A 21,531-nucleotide genomic window follows, 5' to 3' on the forward strand; every position below is an offset into this window, starting at 1 on the left:
AATTTTTTGATGTAAGCTTGCTTTTTCATGAATAACTGGTGTCATTTCTCATCATCAGATTCTTCTCATTTTGCAAGTCGAATTCGGCAATATTCGTATTTGGGCTACTAGTAAGGATCGATTCAGATATGGTAGTTCTTCTCTCGAACACCCAAGTCTCTAAACACGCCAGAGTTATCTCAACTTTTTTCTTATCGACGTTATAGTAACCTACGGTTGATTGTATTTGGTTTTTATCTTACGCTGCATCCATCTTGAGGTCATTTTCCGGTGTGGTTCTCCCTTGTCAGTGATGCAGGACGGAGGGTCTGACAAGGATAGCTGTCTAGTCGTGCGGATGGGACGAAAAACCGAGGTCCCGTGTACACATTGGCATGCACGAAAAAGATCCCTTGACAGTTGGAATTCGATATAAGAGTAGGCCGTAGTATCCGGTCAAAATTTCCCTCATAGCACACTGTATGGCGTATGCCAGTCTTCATTCGGAGCAGAACAGTAGAACGTTAAACCCCATTTCATTTAATTCCATCTTTAAGTCATTTATTGTTGAAACTACTAGTTTTCATCACATTAGTGACTTACAGATTTATAAATGCACCAGATTTAGTATACAAGCAATAGGATTTAGCGTCCATGTAATTCAATAAATTTGTTTCGGGAAAAACATTTGGTAAATTTGAATAAATTGGGTTTTTTTTGTGCTTAGGATCTTTAGTTTGGGCTAACAGGATAACACCAAAATATTCCCATTTATAGTTATATATTTGATCCACATCCACAAATGCTAAAATCGTGGGACTGAACCTATGATTCCACCGGTTAAAATACTTTTAAAATAATAACAGCTTAAAACTCTAAATAAATAGAAAAAAATTCAATATATATTTTATATTTCAACATCCTTTTACAATACCAATCAGTTTTTTAAAAATATATTACAATTAGCTTAATATAAGATCGTTTATTTTATAATTATATTCACTGTGCGTTTTCTATTTTGGTTTGAAAAAACCCATAGGCCGACCCAATTGTTTGGAGCATCTTTAAACTTTTAATTTTAAAAATTGGCTGGATGATGGAATCTAAAGTGTAATGGTTAATCTGTTTGTTTCCTTTCCGTAATTATGATCTGCTTGTCTGGTATTTGTGTATACGTCACAGTGAACCACAGAGTAATGATATATAATATTAACAACAGGATCTTTAAGGCAATAATATTTGCACCGTTTTGTGATAACTAACATGACGGATGAATTTAACTGATTCCCACGCCAAGTACATAATACCCATCCTATTGGTGTCTGTTTAAGATAGATAAGTAGATAAGATGGTTTGTAATGAGAGAGAGAGAGAGAGAGAGTGAGAGGCGTCCGCTCAACCCAGGCTACATAATTTCGGGACTAACATATGGTACAATTTTATTTCAATAATTCACTTGTGCTTAGCGGTCTTTAGCATTTGGGGGGGGGGGCTAGGACCTGGAACACCCCACAAGTTATTGTACAGGCGACCCTAGTTACGTTCAAGCGGAGAATCGAAACCACGGCAACAATCTGTTTCATAGACGTGATGAAAGCAATATGACTGACCTTAAAGTATCTAAGTCTCTAACTCAGTATCATCCAAAATCTTCGACATTGAAAACACGATTTATTTGTCGGTTAAAATCAACATCGATGTTCTTTTCTTACCGCGAAAAGATGGGCTTCTGATATCCAATATTTAAGACAAAATAAGCATTGTACAATTGGTACACGAACCGTGTACTATAATGCGTTTCAGCGCTATTTGTAATAAGGGACTCGAAAAACGAGGCTAGGCATATTCCAGAATTCATGTCAAACGGTGACGCTATATCCTTATCTGGGAAGCATGCCCAATAAATACTAACGCCGTAGACTGGAATAACCAGAAGCTAGAGATTGAAATTCGATTGAGAATACTGGCGTATGTCGCCGAACCTAACTGTCGCCGAAATTACAGTAAAAAAGAAACGATTGAATGTAAATCAATTTATATACATTCATATTACATTATTGTATGCGTTGCGACCCATTTGTGTCCATTTCTAGGTCCCATTATTAGCGACTTAGCTCCTTTAATATATATTCACCTGCATTCTACGTGTGGCGTCTAACACTGCGCCGATCAATGACTCCTATAGCGCGTGCCAAACTGATTAGCAGTGAATATTCGCTAGACCTCTAAAATCACTAAGAGGGATGACATATAGGTGCGTGTTAATTGGCGTGGTCTCGATTCCCCTCGTGTACGCGACAAGGGGTAGGCTTGCCTGTCCAACCCCTTGGGTTGTATCCTGGTCCTCCGATTTCCTCCTACAGCTAATGACCCCTACGCACAAGCGCATTATTGAAATATAAGTGAACCATAGTTTGTCTCGAGTGGACGTTAAACCCAATTTCATACCCTCTATATAGAGCAACATTATTGCAGTGCATACCAAACGGATCAAGTTTATCCGCAATGAATATTACATTAATACATTATGTGTTGCGTCTTGTATGCATTAATAATTACATTTTTGCATACAGAATAGTAGTAATACATCATAAATACGTATCCAAAGAAACGTAAGTAAGAATGGTCTCAGTAGATCACCCTGTGGTACACCGATGTAGGCAATATTTAAGCTTTTATTGGACAACTGAACTTATTTTTCGCATAGTTATAATATAATGACTATGGAATTTATATAGAAATGGATTTAAATGGTAAATAAAGAATTCACATGCTTGGTTAAAAAGAACATTCATGAAATGACACACGTTCAGGATTTCAGTTTACAATGTCATGAAATTAATGAATGTACCGTACCGTCTTGGAATGGACTGTGCCATTCAACGACAGCACTTTTGTTAAATAATAATGATACAAATGTAACAGACATGTATATTCCCTTCATCAATATGACTTACTCACAATATATTGAACTTACCAAACGGAAATGTGTCATTGCACGCATTTATTTATCTTGAATAATAATAATGATGCAATAACATATATATAGTACGAACATCGAAATTAATATAACGGCCCTTAAATTCCTCTTGCTCTAATATATATATATATATATTTGTATCCATACAATTATATATTTCTATGAGAGAGAGAGAGAGAGAGAGAGAGAGAGAGAGAGAGATTAACGTCCACTAGAAAAAACTAGGTCATGTTGGGTTTAACATATTGTTCAATTTTATAGAGGGAGGGAGAGAGAGAGAGGGACGTTACACCCCACCTCTCCCTCTCTCTCTCTCTCTCTCTCTCTCGCTATAAAGTGACAAAAAGGGCATCCATTCAATATTAAATCTTGGTATCGAAATACATGCATACAAATGTAAAATAAGTATCGATGATTGATATTGGGTGTTTGAAACAACATAGCAAAATCAGTGTGAAATTGGTGGCTTTGAAATAACTTGACTCTTTGGTATGACATTATTGGTGTTTAATTTATTTGAATTAGTACTATAAACAACTTTCTTTCTTCTTGATTTCCATTAATTGGCGTTTACTATTTTCAAATGATTCATTATTTAATAATCAAAATAATTTCGACAATGTTAAATGGACGAAGTTAACTTTAACAGTCATAATGATCATAGAAATGGCGCATGACATAGAACAACCAGCATACTATGATACATAATATGGAGAACAATGTTATAGCCCATAATTAACTCTATTATAACGACTGATTTAATTACACGGAACGCAGTTGAAAATTAGACGTTAAATACTTGACAATAGAGTTACTCGTATAAATGAGCATATTGGTGACCTCTGTTCACTAGCATGTATAATCTATCGCATTATTTATAATTATTGATGTATATTATACGTTATGTTCATTCATACTTTCACTATACATACACACAAGGGGTGGCTAGTTCTCGTACGATTGATTAAAATGAACTATTTTTAAACATATTTTTTCTATATTATTTCGATATAGCCGATTTATGAACGTCATTGATATTATTATTATGATTTATAGATGTAGGATACTTGTCTAAATATGGAAATGATTGGTTAAGTGAGGGATCCGTTGGATTCGACGGACCTGTGTTTATGTAGCACATTTAATAACTAAAGGGCGTTCCGGTATTACACTGCAAATTCTTATATCCTTCTATAATAGCCGTATGCAAACAGGAAAATATAGAATTCCACACTGGATAAACGGAGCTATCAGTAAGTAGTCCGGTTCTTTGTGTAGAAGAATAGTCATGACGCTCCCAGCGGAAATATTTATCGTCTGTGTATGATAAGAAATGAATGTTCTGACATATTGTTAAGGATTATTCGATTATCAAGTTTGTGGTACGTGCAAAGGACGTGTTACGAACGTCTGGATATAGATGTCATCACTGGCAGTTAATTTTGGTCTAAATATACAGAAAATGAAGATAACAGGGAAGTGATATAAATTTGATCCTGTGTGTTCTGTGTATTTTTAGAGTATCGTGTCATATCGGAGAGACGCCAGTATGGTTAAACACAAGATGTTAAACAAAATTCTATGTTTATTTATTTGTATTTATGGTAAGTAGAGTTGTTTTATATTGTGGGGACTACATGTAGTTCGTTTTACGTTAAATACTGTTGATTCAATAAAGTTTATATATACAATTACTGTACTTATTATAAAAATAACTTAATTTACTGATCACTATCCATTCCCCTTGTCCGTGGCGCAGGGCGGAGGGCCTGACAAGAACTGAGCTGTCTAGTCGTTTGAATGGGACGAAAAACCGTGGCATGCACGTAAAAGATCCTTTGGCAGTTGGAATTCGATATAAGAGTAGGGCATAGTGCCCCTGTCCGGGTAAAATATCCCTCCTAGCACACTGTATGGCGTAACCCTCTTCATTAGCCCAGTAGGAGCACAACAGTAGGAGTTAAACCCATTTCATTTCATTTGATCATAATCCATATATAATCTTTGCACGGTTATCGAGGCAAAATAAGAGTTTTTATATCACATTTTATATGAATATTATACCATTTGAACTGGCATATTGCTCAAGAGACTCTGAGGCTAGACAAGCGATCCGACTTCTTTCTTTTCGCTTAAACAGCTGAATTGGAAACTCGAACACTTTATCCAGTGGCCCTTATATTGAAAATTCAACTCGCACCTCCCTTAGAATGAAAGGACAACTCCCAAAACTGTAACACTATTCGTGATAACAGGAGATCAATTTCTTCTTAAGGATTTATTATCGACGGTAACAGAATATGAAACAGCTACAATAAATACAACAGGAACATAAACAATAACATCAACACAGTACGTGACTATATTACAACCATTCCATCCTTCTGCCACGGCAGCGGCTGAACTCGGGAGAGTCAATACGCTCGTCTCTGCTCGTCTCTGCTCGTCCGCCAAGGCTTCCGTCAATTTTACTGTCGGTAAGCTTGCAGCTATATAACGTACAACCCATAGAATCCCTTATGATGAAAAGACGACTCCCACCCTCCGTTATGAAGAACAGACACTCCCCTCCCCACTGATGAAAAATCAACTCCCACCCTCCCTTATGATGAAAATACACCCCACCCTGCGTTATGATGAAAATACAACTCCTACCCTCCATTATGAGGAAAAGATACGCCTCGTCTTGCCGTATGATACAGCCCCCCCCCCCACTCTTATGATGAAAGGCATCTCCCAATCTACGTTACTCAAAATGCCACTCAAATAACCAAATTGTTCCTATACTTATAGTATTAAGAAAACCCACCATAAAGTATTAGTAAAACCCTCACTTTAGTATCAACAAACATTTGCATATGGAATAAACACAAAATTTTCATTTGATTTTTGATTATAGAATTAAACAAATTGTGATTAATGATATATATATAGTTAACAAACTTTGTTATAGATATAGAATTAGCAAACTTTTGTTATAGATATAGAATTAGCAAACTTTTGTTATAGATATTATAGAATTAGCAAACTTTTGTTCTAGATATTATAGAATTAGCAAACTTTTGTTCGAGATATTATAGAATTAGCAAACTTTTGTTATAGATATAGAATTAGCAAACTTTATTATAGAAATAGAATTAACAAACTAGTTATAGATATAGAAATAACAAACTGTTGTTATAGTTATAGAATTAACTAACTTTATTATAGATATAGAATTAACCAAATTCTTTAGAATTGATTTTAAAAAGCCTTAGAACGGTTCTGTTTGAACCATGCCATTTGTAGTATAGTAAGCACGGTGCTGAAAACAATTGCTGAATTGTTTTGTAAATAATGAAAACAGTGAGGCAAAGTCCATAGTGTTTTCGAGTGAAAAAGATATGTACCTTTGATAGAAGGGATGTAGCGTAGTATTTCGGCAGACATTATATTTGTAACAGAAAGCGTTCGCATTCCAAAACAACAACTATCATTTAGGATTAGGTTGATTTCTAGCAACTATAACACACAACGTTGAGAGTTTTATACCTTTTCTGAAACCTTGAGTAATTTTCGGGTAGTCGGACGACATAGCGAGCGAGAGAGCGATATGGGGTTTGACGTCTACTCGACACAAACTAGGTCATTGCGAGACTAACATATGGTTTAATTTTATTTCAATAATTGGCTTGCGCGTAGGGGTCTTTAGCAGTGGGATGAAACCGGAGGACCGGGAGAAAATCCATGACAGGTGACCCTGCTCCTTGTCACGTACAACCATTCAGCCATCCAATCTCCCGGACGACATATAACTATATACAATTACTCTAACTAGATACTTGCAGCAAGATTTAGAAAAGTTTGGTTATAGAAAATACAACATAAGAACTAATTTGTAGACCACGGAGCTATTTAATTAATTTGATTTATATTCAATCAAAAGTAACGTTGAACTCATTTCGAAATTTTGATTTTCTTTTGAGAATCGATTATACGCCTAATTCAATCAGAAGTATTCCGAAATTTGAAAAAAATATCCCACCCTCGGACCCGCTATGCTTGAGAATCCATAACCATTCCCTGGTTTAAAATAATTGTTTATAAAGGTGACCAATACAGAAGTGGAGTGGGTATCGGATGGGTATCTTTGGCACTCAAGGAAAACAAATAAATATGTATATTCGGTGGACTAAACAAAACCTGATGTCAGAAATTAAGATAATCTGGAATAATTTAAAATATTTACATGTATATCTCTTTGTGTGTAATTTAATAGTTTATAAAACCAGATGTTCTGTGGAAATAATTACACATTCGCCATTCTTATCTGTACACTAGTTCAAATCTACATTTAAAATTCTTATATTTCAATACATGTCCATGTATGTCAAACACACTGATACCATAAATATGTACACTTATCCGGTTTATTGCAAAACTTGTGCTAATTCCCAGAATTAACCTTCTCTTTTCTATAAATATAGTATTACGGTAGTTTGTCCGCAATATTTAGGTAGTATTTGGTTTTATTTGGTAGTAATTAGTCCTGGGTAAATCGTTTTGCCACGAACTGACTTCTTCTTTTGTATAATTGAAGTATTTTGTTATTTTTTCGCAATATTTAGGTGGCATTTGTGTATTTGGTACTATCTAGTACTGGGTAAATCGTTCTGCTGCGAATTGACTTCTTTTGTATAATTGAAGTACATGTATTATGTTAGATTTTGGCAATAATTAGGTAGTATGTGGTGTTTGGTAGTATTTAGTACTGGGTAAATCGTTCTGCCGCGAACTGACTTCTTCTTTTGTATAGTATTATGTTAGTTTTTCGCAATATTTAGGTGGTGTTTTGTGGTATTTGGAATTATTAAAGTAGCTAAGTCTCTAACTCAATATCATCCAAAATCTTCAACATTGAAAACACGATTTATTTGTCAAATTAAATCAACATTCATGTTGTGATCTTACCGGAAAAAGATGGGTTTTTGATATCCAATATTTAAGACAAAATAAACATTTTACCATTGGTACACGAATCGTGTACCATAATGCGCTTCAGCCCCAGTTGTATCAAGAGACGCTAGAAATTTGCACTCGCTTGAGACTGCTGGCTTATTTCGCCGAACATAACTGATTTGAAATTGGAGTAAAAACGGAAACCATTGAATGTAAATCACTTTATATACATTCATATTACAGTATTATATGCGTTGCGACCCACTTTTGTCAATTTCTAGGTCCCAAATGTTAGCGATTTATCTCCTTTAAGTATTGGGTAAATCGTTCTGCTGCACACGGATACGTAATATCAACGACGTACATAATCAATAAGTGTCGGCACGGAGGAACAATTAGTAGATCAACGTTTCGGCCACGTGACGAGGAGTAATGTCTCTCGCCCAACCTCGTGGGTTTTCTCTGGGTCCCTCGTTCTCCTCCAACTCCTAACGACCCCTACACTCAAGCGAATTATGGAATTATTACATATGTTAGTGCCGAAATGGACTGGTTTGTATCGAGTGAACGTTAAACGTCAATCATAATGTGGATCCTCGCTTTTAGCGTAGTTCAGTCATAAAATAGACTGACGCTTTCAGCAAGTGTAAGTGAAATGAAATGGGGTTTAACGGCCTACTGTTCTGCTTAGCAGGGCTAATGAAGATGGGCACATGCCTTGCTATGAGGGAAATGGTGCCTTGACAGCGGTGCTACGGTCTACTTTAATATCGAATTCCAACTGCCAAGCATTCTTTTACGTGCACGCCAATGTGTACACGGGACCACGGCTTTTTGTTCGAACCAAACGACTATACGTAGACCTTTGCCAGGAAAACCCCGATGAACTTTCGAGGCCAACACTGGGATCGAACACAGGCCTCCAGGTCAGCGAGCTAATGTCTTACTCACTGAGCCTCCGCAGGTCCACGTACATTAGTCATAATACAGAACGGCGCTTTAAGTCCACGTAGTCCATTTATAACGCAGACCCACATTTTAATCGAATTCGGTCATAATGCATAATAACCGAAACTGTTATTTGGACCTTTAACGATTTGGCTGAATATTACAATATAAATGATTCAATTAGCCCAATTCTGTAATCAACCTAATTTCAGTTGATGTCTTTCTGTCCCTTTACATGTATGACTGTTATCCAGTGAAGCAAAAACGTAGTAGATATGTAAACTCCCGCACTTAGAAATGGCATGGGGTGTTCTACAAAATATTGTTTTGGGGTAAAGAAAATTATATTATCCATACGTCAGTGCAACAAAAATGTAAATTCCAAATTAGAAGTGGCATCGGGTCTTTTGGGTCTAATCTTGATTAATCATGGACAAGGACAGCTGTCTAGTCGTTCGGGTGGGACGAAAAACCGAGGTCCCGTGTACACATTGGCATGCACGTAAACGATCCCTTAGAAGTTGGAATTCGATATAAGAGTAGGTCTTAGCGCCGCTGTCCGAGCAAAGTTTTCCTCATAGCACACTGTATGCTCGTCTTCATTAGCCCAGTCGGAGCAGAACGATAGGACGTTAAACCCCATTTCATTTATGATTAATCATAACCTTTTGTATTAGCCCAGTCGGATCAGAACAGTAGGACGTTAAACCCCATGTCATTTCCGATTAATCATGGACAGAAAATTATGCAATCTGTAAAGTCACTGAATGTTAAAACAGTTTACAAATTATATTAATCAAAATATATGCGATTAATATTCAAATGTAGAGACTGTTTATTCATTCTTATTATGTTAAATAAGGGAGCCACGGTGGGTAAGTGAGGAAGACGCTGACTCGCTAGCCTGGAGGTCGCGGGTTCGATCCCGATATTGGCCGAGAAAGTTACTGCTTACATTTTTATCAGACAAGTTTTTGCTACATAAGAAAACTGATTATTTCCCTGCGGTGACATTATAGAGACATTAGTGTATTGGATATCTTCGTCAGCGATGTGAACGTTTTTATCAGATTTTATGCAAAATGTCAATACGTTTTGTTGAATGTTTGTCACCAATGTGGATATATTTTGACAAAAAAAAAATCAAAACTTAGAGGACAATGTGGGTGTCAGTGTGATAGGGCTGGTTAACACATTCCATATATAATATTAACACAGAGACCATTGTTGTGGTAGATGCGTAACGAAGATATGAAGAAACCGGAAGTGACGCAAGCAATAGGAAATCACGAATAATCCTTATATATCCTTTTGCTTGTGTCACTTTCTGTTTTCATCAAAACTTTGTTACGCATCTACCGTTGTAAAGGTCCCTGTGGTAATATTATATTTGGAATGTGTTTGACCAGTTATACCCTTTAAACAATATCCGGGTTCACTCAGTCTTTATAAATAACCGTTTCGTGTTTCGATATATTTTCTATTTTATTGTCTTTTTGCAAGTATAAATTGTTTAAATTGAACTGGAATATAACGGCAAAAATGATATATATGGAATACAATTACTGCTTATTACTAAGCGGCGTTTCGACCTTCTTGTCTAGCTTGATATGACTAGAGAAGCCTATAGATAAGCAGTAACGAAATGAAATGAAATGGGGTTTAACGTCCTACTGTTCTGCTCCTAAACTGGGCTAATGTGCTATAAGGCAAATTTTGCCCGGGCAGCGGCGCTACGGCTTACTCTTATATCGAATTCCAACTGCCAAGAGATCTTTTACGTGCACGCCAATATGTACACGGGACCTCGGTTTTTCGTCTCATCCGAACGACTAGACGGCTGTTCTTGTCAGGCCCTCCGTCCTGCATCACTGGCAAGGGGAAACCACGCCGGAAAATCTGGATGAACTTTCTCGGCCAATGCAGGGATCGAACACCCGACCTCCGGGCTAGCGAGCCAGCGTCTTAACAACTTAGCCACGTGATCCCCCAGATAAGCAGTACTTGCATTCCACAGAATTGTGACCTGTCTTTGTGCAGAGCAACATACTTGGATAAATTCCGGTAATTTCCACATTTCGGTATATTTTCAATTCTGTTGTCGTAAATTGTTTAAATAGATAATTTCCATTTCATTGTCTTTTTGCTAGTCGACTTTCTTCGACATATTCCAGTAATTTCCGACATGGTTCTGCAGTAGCTTTATCGTTACCCGAATATTGTACGGAGTGTTCGTTCTGTTAATGCTATTTTTAAATGTACCAATGTACTCTGTACCCATTCACAAGCCGGTGGTGACCTTTATATCAATCAACATTCATATCATATTTAAAAATATAATTACAAAGACGGTTATATAAAAGTAAAAATTCCATATTAGGTTACATATAAGGTCTTGACGTGTGTTATGTCAAATTGTAATAAACACTAGAAGAGCAACACTTACATGTATTTCCGTAGCGACATCTGTATCCTTAATTACTATTATAAATATTATCTTACCATTAAAGATACATTAGTTTAATAAAGATTTTGTCATTCTTGCTATAATAGATAAAAATAAATGATAAAAAAAGAAAATATTGAAAATTTCATTCAAATTACTTCATTCTCAGCCAAGTTATCATTGTTTGTAGTTTTGACAAGATGTGTGCACAGTGATAACCAGCGCACTGCTATAATCGGGACTTAGCTTTCCCATTTTTATATTAAATTTTTAAATGGCGAACCGTTTTAATCTAGTTAAAATCTCGAGTATCCGATGCCATCGAGAGTCGATTATGGTCTTGTTTTGTTAATAAGTTTATATAACATTTCAGGCCTAAAGAAAGACCTGCAATAGGCAGATTTAGCTCTTGCATAGTGTATGTTTAACGAAACCATTTCCATAGGAATGTGATGTTTAGTAGACCATTTGTAGACCACTTGCAAAATTGATTGTTGTTTTTTTACCTTTTGCAGCGATTTTTCCGAGAAAACAAATCACCCCAACGTTGACTAAAAAATGCAATTTGAAACAGTTGGTGGCATTCCTATTTCCGTTTCATATATTTGCGTAATTTATATCGTCGACGGCGAAGTTTTGATTTCTTTATAATATTATTTCCGGCAAAGCGCTTCCTTCATTGTGTGTTCCCATACACACTAAAAAGGAAATAGTGTTTACATAATTTTTTTTCTGAATAAATCAAAAACATGTTTTAGAATTTTATTTGAAGAAGAAAAAGGTTAATATTAAAGTAGCGAAGTCTCTAACTCGATATCATCCAAAGTCTTCGACATTGAAAACACGAATTATTTGTCAAGGTTAGGGCCCAGGATATTGGCGAGATTGTAGGCTATATCTATTTCTTAAGGCCAGCTCAATTTTTGTCAAGGTCGCTGAGATGTAAATAAGGTTAGGGCCCATGATATTGGCGAGATTGTAGGTTAGAGTTATGGTAAGCATTGGGTTAGGTCCAGGGTTAGTGTTAGGGTTGGGATTAGCGCAAGCTCTCTTTACATCTCGTGACCTATATGACGAAAAATTGAGCTGGCCTTATCATTTTGCACTTAACTTTTTCTAATTGATATGGAATCTACTGAGAATGCAATAATATTTAGTGTCGGTGTGAAAATTACTTTCGTGTTTCAAAATGTTCGCCATTACTTTAAATGTTTGCCATTAGTTGTGGTTTCCGGTTTAGATGATATTCCCCTTACTTTAATATTCCCTCGCACATTCCCTGGCAGCCCCCACCCCCACCCCAGCGCGCCGAACCGCGCCCTTTCCATAGGACGCATTACGAAGCCAACGACCAGCGTGCACACATCAGTATGGTACGCCCCATAAAGCCGAGTGACATTGGTTGGGCTGCCCCCCCCCCCCCACGCACTCTTATTAATGGCCTGTATCCCTTGGTTTGTGTTTCTAACGAAAGGTGTACCTTATTTTGTAGCTTGTATGTCAGTTGATGAAGCAGCTGTATGCGAGGGAAAAACATGTGGCGAATGTTTAGCGTCATCAAGGGAATGTGGATGGTGCTCTGACGAGGTAAGATAAGAAAATTATTTCGGCTAATTCTAAAACCCGATTGTCTTAGAAAATTGCGTGGTTTCCGTTTACATGACAAGGAACAGGGTATGGATGTTCGGGTGGGATTAAAAACCGAGGTGCCGTATCCGCATCGCATTGAAATACAGAACACGTGACAGAAATGAGTCAATGACGAACGGTATGTTAAAGATCTTTTTCTTCCAGGATAAATCTGTAGGTCTGTCATTGAGTCAAGTGGCGTGGTTTCGAATCCCCGCTTGTACGTGACAAGGAGTGTGGTCGCCTTTCTAACCTCGTGGGTTTTCTCCGACACCTCCAGTTTCCTCCCACCGCAAAGCACCCAGACTCACAAGCGAATTATTGAAATAAAATTGAACCATATGCTAGTCCCGAATGACCTAGTTTATGTCGAGTGGACGTTAAACCCGATTTCTCTCTTTCTTCCAGGAATTATTTATCGCTAGTGATGAGCCAAGGTGTGCTACAATAACATCACTTGAAGTAAGTGGCTGTGACAGAGCTAATATTTCAGAACCAGTTAGTACCGTAGTCTCTTCAACAGTAAGTATCAGTATGCATTATATCAATAAGTGTCTAACCGACATATCCATGCCATAGTTCTGAAAGGTTGCGTTGAGCAGCAAATCAGATTCGAATCCAGTAAATATCGCAGGCTAGCGATGACATCGAGAGTTGATTATGGTCTGGATAAGTTAAGTAATGTCTAATTAATAATTTAGATAACATTTCAGGCCTAAAGATAGACCCGAAATACGCAGATTAAGCTCTTGCATAATGACCACGGTAATCTTAGAGAGGAAAAACTAATTGTGGGATGCGATCCTTCTTTCTCGATCTTTTGTCGACGCCGCGTGCATTCCTTGTATTGAAATAAATGTATTTGATATATTTTTGTCATAGTACATATTGATGAAGGGAGTTAACTCTAAACCTATTGTTATCAAAATGGTTTATTTCGATATCATTCGTTTTTGTTTATAGAATAAAGCTTTATCGGATGGTGATAGTGAAGGACGGGATGCTGTTCAACTACGACCACAAAGACTTACCATAAAATCAACACCAAGTAAGTTCCTTATAACTTGTAACATTGACACCTGCTAAACATGCTTGTTGTTATTGCACAGAAAACTAAAACTTGTTAAACCAGCAAAAGAGTGCAATAACATTGAACATGCCTAGTTATTTCACGGTTAAAGCGGAAATTGCTAATTTTCTAAGAAAGTCAAAACGTAATTATTTCTATGTCTTTTGCTCAATAGGTTGTCAACTCACAATTATACGATCATAGGTGTCATTCTCACACTTAAGATTTATTTACACAGGAAATAATAACACAATTACCTCCCAATTACCTCCCTTGTTTTCTATTCTCCACCATGGAGTAGCGATATTCAAACGTTTGAAAATGAAGAGGAAAATGATATTTTTGCCAATTTCTCAGCTGGCAATAGTGAATTATAGGATTAATAGGATTATTTAATAGGTAGGACTGTTTATGGATACCATCTATTTTCAGGCTTTATTTTAATAAATTTTAAAAATATAACTTAAAAATTTGCAATTTCCGCTTTAAGCTGCAACCAATCTACTAGAGGAAAAACAATCTACTTATTCAACGAAAAGAACAAAGGAAGATTCCCGTCCATGTTACAAATATCTGTTATTTCTGTGGTTTTGGCCTATTTCGTTGACATGAATGAGCCTTATACTATTCCATTTCAAACTAGTTATGTATTGTCACTTTGTCTTTTTTCTCTCCAGATTACAAGAAAACAATAGAAATGAAATTCCGAGCTGCTAGAAATTATCCAGTAGATCTATATTTTTTATTTGATCTTTCAAACACCATGAAAGAACATAAAACTAAATTAGCCAAATTGGGTGATCTTTTAGGTAAGTGATTTAATCTATTTTAACTCTTGAATCTGGGCTGAACTATAAATAGGAGATAAGTTTTAATTTTAAATTACAGATACATTATGTAAGAGCTAAATCTGTCTATTGCAGGTCTTTCTTTAGGCCTGAAATGTTATATAAACTATTAGTTAGACATTCATTAACAAAACAAAAGTCTCGAATATACCAGTGCCCTGGTTACCACAATGCACACATCTCGTCGGTGGATGGAGGGGCAAAGCTGGGGCAAAGTCTAAGGTTAAGGGGGCAAAGGCACGAGCTTTAACTAGGGGTGGTAACTAGGGGTGGGGGGGGCTCCCCCAGAAAATTTTGAAAAACAGGTTGCCGGAAATGCAGCCTGGCAGTATTTCAGGCACTGATCGTTGAGTTAAAGTGTCAAGCGAACGGACTTGCGAACCTCGACGAAGCCCACTTACGAGCGTCAAAGTATGGAGTGCTTATGGAGGGTATGGGGGACCTCCCCCAGAAAATATTGAAAAATAGACTGCCGGAAATGCTGTCTGACAGTATTCAGTCAGACACCGATCGTCGAGATAAATAGATTTGACCAGATACCGTCCGTCGCCTGATTACTAGTTTATCCGACCAGAGATCAAAATGTCAAACGAACGGACTTGCGAACGTGAATTAACGAATTCTCCTTATGAGCGCCAAAGTAGCGAGTCCTTGTGGGGGTTATTGGGAACCTCCCCAAGAAAATTTTGAAAAATTGACTGTCGGAAATGCTCTACAACAGTCTATGACTGAGTGGGAATGTGGGATTTATTCACCGTAGAAGGTATTGATTACCGGAACGTACCACAAATACTTTTTTTTATTGTCTAAAATTATTGGGGGGGGGGGGCAAACAGAGGGCAGACCAGATTTATGGTCCCTGCCCCCCCCCCCATGGCACCGCCACTGCGTCGAAACTACAAACAGTGATAACTTGGCTCCGAATGAATAATTTGAATGAAATTTTCAATATTTTCATTTTATATTATCTATTTTTGAGCTATTATAGCAATAATGGTCAGTTCTTTATCTAAATCTTACATAATGTATCTTTGAATATCGATGTATGTAGAACATTCATTCGTTTGTCTGGCGTAACGCCGAGGAGTGTTATCGCAGAAAACTGTAGAATATGTGAATTTGGGATTAAACAATAGATCTATTTCAATTTGATTTGTATTTCGTTGTGTAGAATGCTGGTTTGTTTGTGGGTTTGACGCCCACAGAGTGTGATATAGCAGACCTATGTAGAATTGGAAGTCCATCCAGATGTGTGTAGAACGTTCGTTTGCAAGTTTAACGTGCGCCTCCATCGAGGGTGATATAGCAAACAAATGAAATGGGGTTTAACGTCCTACCGTTCTGGTCAGACTGGGATAATGAAGACGGGCATACGTCATACAGTGTGCTATTTGGCCCGGGCAACGGCACTATGACCTTTTTTATATCGAATTCCCACTACCAAGGGATCATTTACGTGCACGCCAATGTATACAGGGGCCCTCGGTTTTTCGTCCCACCCGAATAACTAGAAGCTGCCTTTGTCAGGTCCACTGTCATGTTTAACGTCCACTCGACACAACCAAGGTCATTTGGGGAATAACACATGGTTCTTTAGCAATTGGAGGAAACTGGAGGACCCGGAGAAAACCCACGAGGTTGGACAGGCGAACCTACTCCTCTGTAGCTTGGATATAATGCGTTGTAGGAAGATATCTTCAAAGGCTAAATTTCAAATATATTATTTTACAGCTCAGAAAATGGGAGAGATATCGAAGAATTATAAATTTGGTTTTGGATATTTCCAGGATAAAGTTATACTACCTTTTAGTTATATGATTCCATCAAAGTAAGTAATACCACAATATTCCCTCTTACGTATAATATAGACCATAGGGGAAAAACTGGTGATGTCCACATTTATGCTTTTGTTCGATTACTTCCCCATGATTTTACCCCTTGGTCCCTTCTTTCTTCTCTGTAAATATTGTAAAGATCAACTGGACATGTCACTCTCTACAGAGGGTTTTTTGAAAGGCATAAAAGGGAAAAATTGGTGATGTCCAAACCATGGTCAGTCAAATCAAATGCCCAAAATACAGCATAGGAATGCTATGGGAGTGTGCACCAGCTTAAATGTTCTCACTAAATGCATGATTCTTCACAGAAACTTGCAATATTTAAAAGAAAATCTTCCAAACTGAAGAAATGAGTGTTTAAACTGGAAATTTTCATTTACTCAAAAGTCAGAAAACGTGACATCACCAGTTTTTCCCCTGGGGTCTTCATATATATACATTCTAGATGCATTCATATTCTGAAAGCACATCTATTTTTAGAAACCCTGGATACCCTTCTGTGTCGAACTTACTGTTCAGATCCAAAATGACCATTATGACGTAGTTAAGTGGGCACCCCGCCACCCCCCCACCCCCACACACACACTGCTACAGGTCTTAAATATGTCGGGCTTGTATGCTCACTAGAGCAGATAAGGGAGATAATCAAAGTTTAAACGAGAGATATTTTGTTGCAAAGCCGCACCAAATTGTAAAGGACATAGTAGGAACATTTTACAATTCTCTTTCGGGTAGTTAGTGATTATGAAAGAGTTATTTGGCCATGTTAAGATCATGTTGCGAACTGAAATAAAACTATACGGCACTCCGACTTTCACCCCATACTAACAGCAAAAAAGAAAGAGAAAAGAAAGTATTTGTTAAATTCCCATGTAATTGTTAACAGATACGCATAATAACAATTAACTTGTAATTTCTAAACATCATTCAAAAAGGTCGGAACATAGAGGAAAATTGGTCAATTTGTGAATTTCTTACTGAAATAAAAAAATAGGAAACTCCAACACCCAACTTTACCTATGCAAATAAAAGAACAATTGACCGTTGAAATTGGATGAGGAGTGTGCGGAAACGCCCCTGTATGAGGGCAGCATTGCGCATTTGACCAATGTAACAAAAGGCTTTTTGGATAGTGGGGGGTTGGATGGTCGAATGGTCGAATGGTTAGCACGTGTACGCTGCAGTATAAGGTCTATCATGGAGTCAACTGGCGTGGTTTCGATTCCCCGGTTGACAAGGAGTAGGGTCGCCTGTCCTACCTCGTGGGTTTTCTCCGGGTCCTCCGGTTTCCTCCCACTGCTAAAGACCTCTACGCGCAAACTTATTATTGAAATTAAATTGAACCATATGTTAGTCCCGAAAAGCCCTAGTTTGTGTCGAGTGGACGTTACCCCCCCCCCCTCTCTCTCTCTCTCTCTCTCTCTCTCTGTTAGTCTCAAAATGGCCGTTTACTTCCCTGTAATATATAAGCTAATGTTTATTTGTGAATTGTAGGTTACTGAGGCCGTGTGTTGATTGTGCTCCACCATTTGGATATAGGCACAGATTGTCATTAACCGATAATATCGAGGAATTTAAGGTAAATGTTAGATTTATGTCTGTGAAGATTTGCCAGTTTCTGCTTATTTTTCGCACACTCCCTTTAAATTGTTCAAGTCACTTGTCCCCCTATCTTCAAATAAAATTTTTCAAGTCACTTAGCTCGTTGCCTTGGGGGTCCTGCATTCATTTCCGGTGTTGGCAGAGAACGTTCCTTTGGGATTTTCCGCGCGGTTTCCTCTTGACGGTGGTGCAGAAAGGATAACCCGACAAAGACAGTGTCTAGTCGTTCGCATGGGACGAAAAACCGAGGACCCGTGTAACACATTGGCATGCAAGTAAAAAAAAACCTTGATAATCTGGAGGTCCTGTGTCCAAGTGTTGGCCTCGAAAGTTCCCGTGTTGTCCCCTTTTTTCAGTGATGCAGGACAGAAGGTTTAGCAAGGACCAGCGTATAGTCGTTCGGTTGGTACGGGAAACTGAAGCCCCGTGTACACATTGGCGTGCATGTAAAAGATCCTTTGGCAATTGGAAATCGAAATAAGAGAAGGCCGTAGCGTCGCTGTCCGGGCGACATTTCCCTCTCTGTACAAAAGTAGGACGTTAAACCCCATTTCATTTCTAATACTCTCACATAAACTTTAAGATCAGGCCAGGAGTTCACAAAGCATTCTCAGACTTAAAGGCTCAATACCACTCTTGTTGTAACTGAATAATATGTCCCAATCTTTATTCTAGTCAACAAATTGTACTATTTTAGAATATTTCAATTAATTGATGATACAAATTCCATCTTAACACACCTTATTTAAATTTTTTGAAAAATTCAACATAATGGTTTGAAACGTCTAACGTAAACCTTTTCAAATGAAACTTCGATTTAAACATATTTTCGAACCCTCTGCACAAGTAAAATAGGATGTAATGGATAATTTACACAACAGGTAGGACACTTAAACATCTAGTACTTAGATAGAGATATTATTTATTTTCTGGAGCTTTCAAGCCAGCAAGAGTGTTATTGTCCCTTTAAGTTAAGAATTTACTCAACTTTCAATCAGAGAGAAATATCTTTGATCCAGAAACAAAAATAAACAAAAATCTGCTCATAGTTTCTTATTGATGTATTTGATACATTAAAACAACAAAAGTTTTATATAGCGCTATATTGCAGTTAAAAAGGGTGAACTATTTTGAGTAAATTCTTAAACATACATTATGCAAGAGCAAAATCTGCCTATCGCACGTCTTTATTTAGGCCTGAAATGTTATCTAAATTATTAATTAGACATTAATTAACTTATCCAGACTATAATCAACTTTCGATGTCATCGATAGCCGGCGATATTTACTGGATTAGAATCCGATTTGCTCCTCAACTTTCATTCATGATTAAATCATGAAATGGATAATCGGGACTATGTTTTTTATCGTACCGACTTTAGTAATGATGATCGAGGCTAGGTCGAAAATTCAATCGCTAAATACTCGGTACAGAGTGGATCAATTTGACTGAAATTTTCAACAAATACCCTTTAAATTATCTAGTTTGTAACTATTATAGTGAGAACTGTCAGCTCTTTGGGGCCTGATAATTCCTACCTATAATTCATTTCTTTACCTGAATTTCAGAACGCTGTAAACGGTGCCAATGTGACAGGAAATATTGATAACCCAGAAGGGGGTTTTGATGCCATTATGCAGGCTGTGGCTTGTGAGGTAATGTTATATTTTGACCTAAAATATTTAAATACCCAAAAGAAATATGTTCTCGATTACAGGGACTACAGTTTTTAGATAGAAACTCAATAATGGAGCAATCTATCCAATAGAAAGATCGAAAATATGCTTTGCACCGGAAATGACCATTATGGAAGGTTGAAGATGTGATATATATGTCAGTGGTGATTGATGTGATCATGATAGAAGAGAGGGCGATGGGGTTTAATTTAACGCGCATTCGGGACAAACATATGGTACAATTCTATTTTCATAATCCGGTTCCGCTTAGGGGTTATTAGGAATGGGAGATCCAGGAGAATAGCCATGGGCTTGGACAGGAGACCCTACTCCTTGTCAAGTATCTACTTGATCTTATGATCTGAAGCGCAGGCGTTGATGCATTCGGATTAAAGGGAAGCAACCTCTTCTTGTTGATGTTTTCAATAATGATTTTGAACTTTTTCTTTCAGACTCAAATTGGATGGCGAAAACAAGCCCGTAGATTGATTATTTATTCATCTGATAGTACGTTCCATTATGCAGGGGATGGCAAGGTAAAATGAGAAAGAGACAGACATGGGGTTTAACGTCCACGCGATACAAAATAGGTCTTTTCGGTCGGGACTAACATATGGTTCAATTTAATTTAAATAAATCTGCTTGCCAATAGATTGTGGGGGGTTGGGTGGCCGAATGGTTAGCACGTGCTGTGTCATACGGCCTGTCATTGAGTCAACTGGCATGGTTTCGAATCCCCGGTTGTACGTGACAAGGAGTAAGGTCTCCTGTCCAATCTCGTGGGTTTTCTCCGGGTCCTCCGGTTTCCTCCCACTGCTAAAGACCCCTACGTGCAAGCGAATTATTGAAATAAAATTAAACCACATGTTAGTCCCGAAATGACCTAGTTTGTGTCGAGTTGACGTAAACCCATTTGTTAGACCAAATAAGGTAATATCTATCTCTGTTAGTGATGGGAAATAAAGCGTTTTATTCCTTATATGTCACGTACATGCGGGGAATCGAAACTATGCCACTTGACCCAATGACAGACCTAATGATCTAACGCGTACCCGTTAAACCTTTCGGCTACCCAACCCAACACCACCCCATTAGGAACTCCATTTTCAATCCCCGACACTCACGACTACAGCAGGCCGATGCAAGTGTGTTTTGAAACACAATGGTCGTACTCGCTAGAGATAAAGGGACATAATGTATAGGCGAGACGGTCCCACGTGACCTCATTGTTTACCTTATAGCACAGTTTTCCTGTACTCGCGTGTTGACAAAATGCTAGTTTTTGTCGTTAATATGGAATTTAATACCGATATGGTTCTCTTACCATCGATAAGGTCACGTGGAACCGAGTTTTTACTAGCGACACCTGGTGGGAATTCCTTCAGGGAGGACTCCCATTGGGCAAGGTCGGGTATGGTGACAGATGATTAACACGTTACTGCGTCTTGTGTAAGAAAAGCTTATGACAGTTTTAAAATATCATATACCTTGGCCGGTGGGCACTCTAGATCTTGGGGAAGTAGGCTTCCGGCTGACAAGCCTATAGGTAAAGCTGGCACTGCACAGAAAGTAGCGAT

At 37.7% G+C, this 21,531-nt stretch overlaps 1 protein-coding gene across 1 annotated transcript in view; it reads left to right on the forward strand.

The window, feature by feature from the left end:
* The first annotated feature begins 3,939 nt into the window (after positions 1 to 3,939).
* LOC126832401 (integrin beta-PS) overlaps positions 3,940 to 21,531 on the forward strand; it is a 35,169-nt gene continuing 17,577 nt past the window's right edge. Inside the window, exons 1-9 of the mRNA XM_050563159.2 lie at positions 3,940 to 4,563; positions 12,784 to 12,878; positions 13,329 to 13,442; positions 13,884 to 13,968; positions 14,667 to 14,798; positions 16,569 to 16,665; positions 18,170 to 18,254; positions 19,847 to 19,933; positions 20,407 to 20,490. Coding sequence (XP_050419116.1) covers positions 4,509 to 4,563; positions 12,784 to 12,878; positions 13,329 to 13,442; positions 13,884 to 13,968; positions 14,667 to 14,798; positions 16,569 to 16,665; positions 18,170 to 18,254; positions 19,847 to 19,933; positions 20,407 to 20,490 — 834 coding nt within the window. The 5' untranslated portion in view covers positions 3,940 to 4,508. The remainder of the gene's footprint in view (positions 4,564 to 12,783; positions 12,879 to 13,328; positions 13,443 to 13,883; positions 13,969 to 14,666; positions 14,799 to 16,568; positions 16,666 to 18,169; positions 18,255 to 19,846; positions 19,934 to 20,406; positions 20,491 to 21,531) is intronic.

The sequence above is a fragment of the Patella vulgata genome, chromosome 9 (genome assembly GCF_932274485.2).
Source record: "Patella vulgata chromosome 9, xgPatVulg1.2, whole genome shotgun sequence".
Lineage (NCBI taxonomy): Eukaryota > Metazoa > Mollusca > Gastropoda > Patellidae > Patella > Patella vulgata.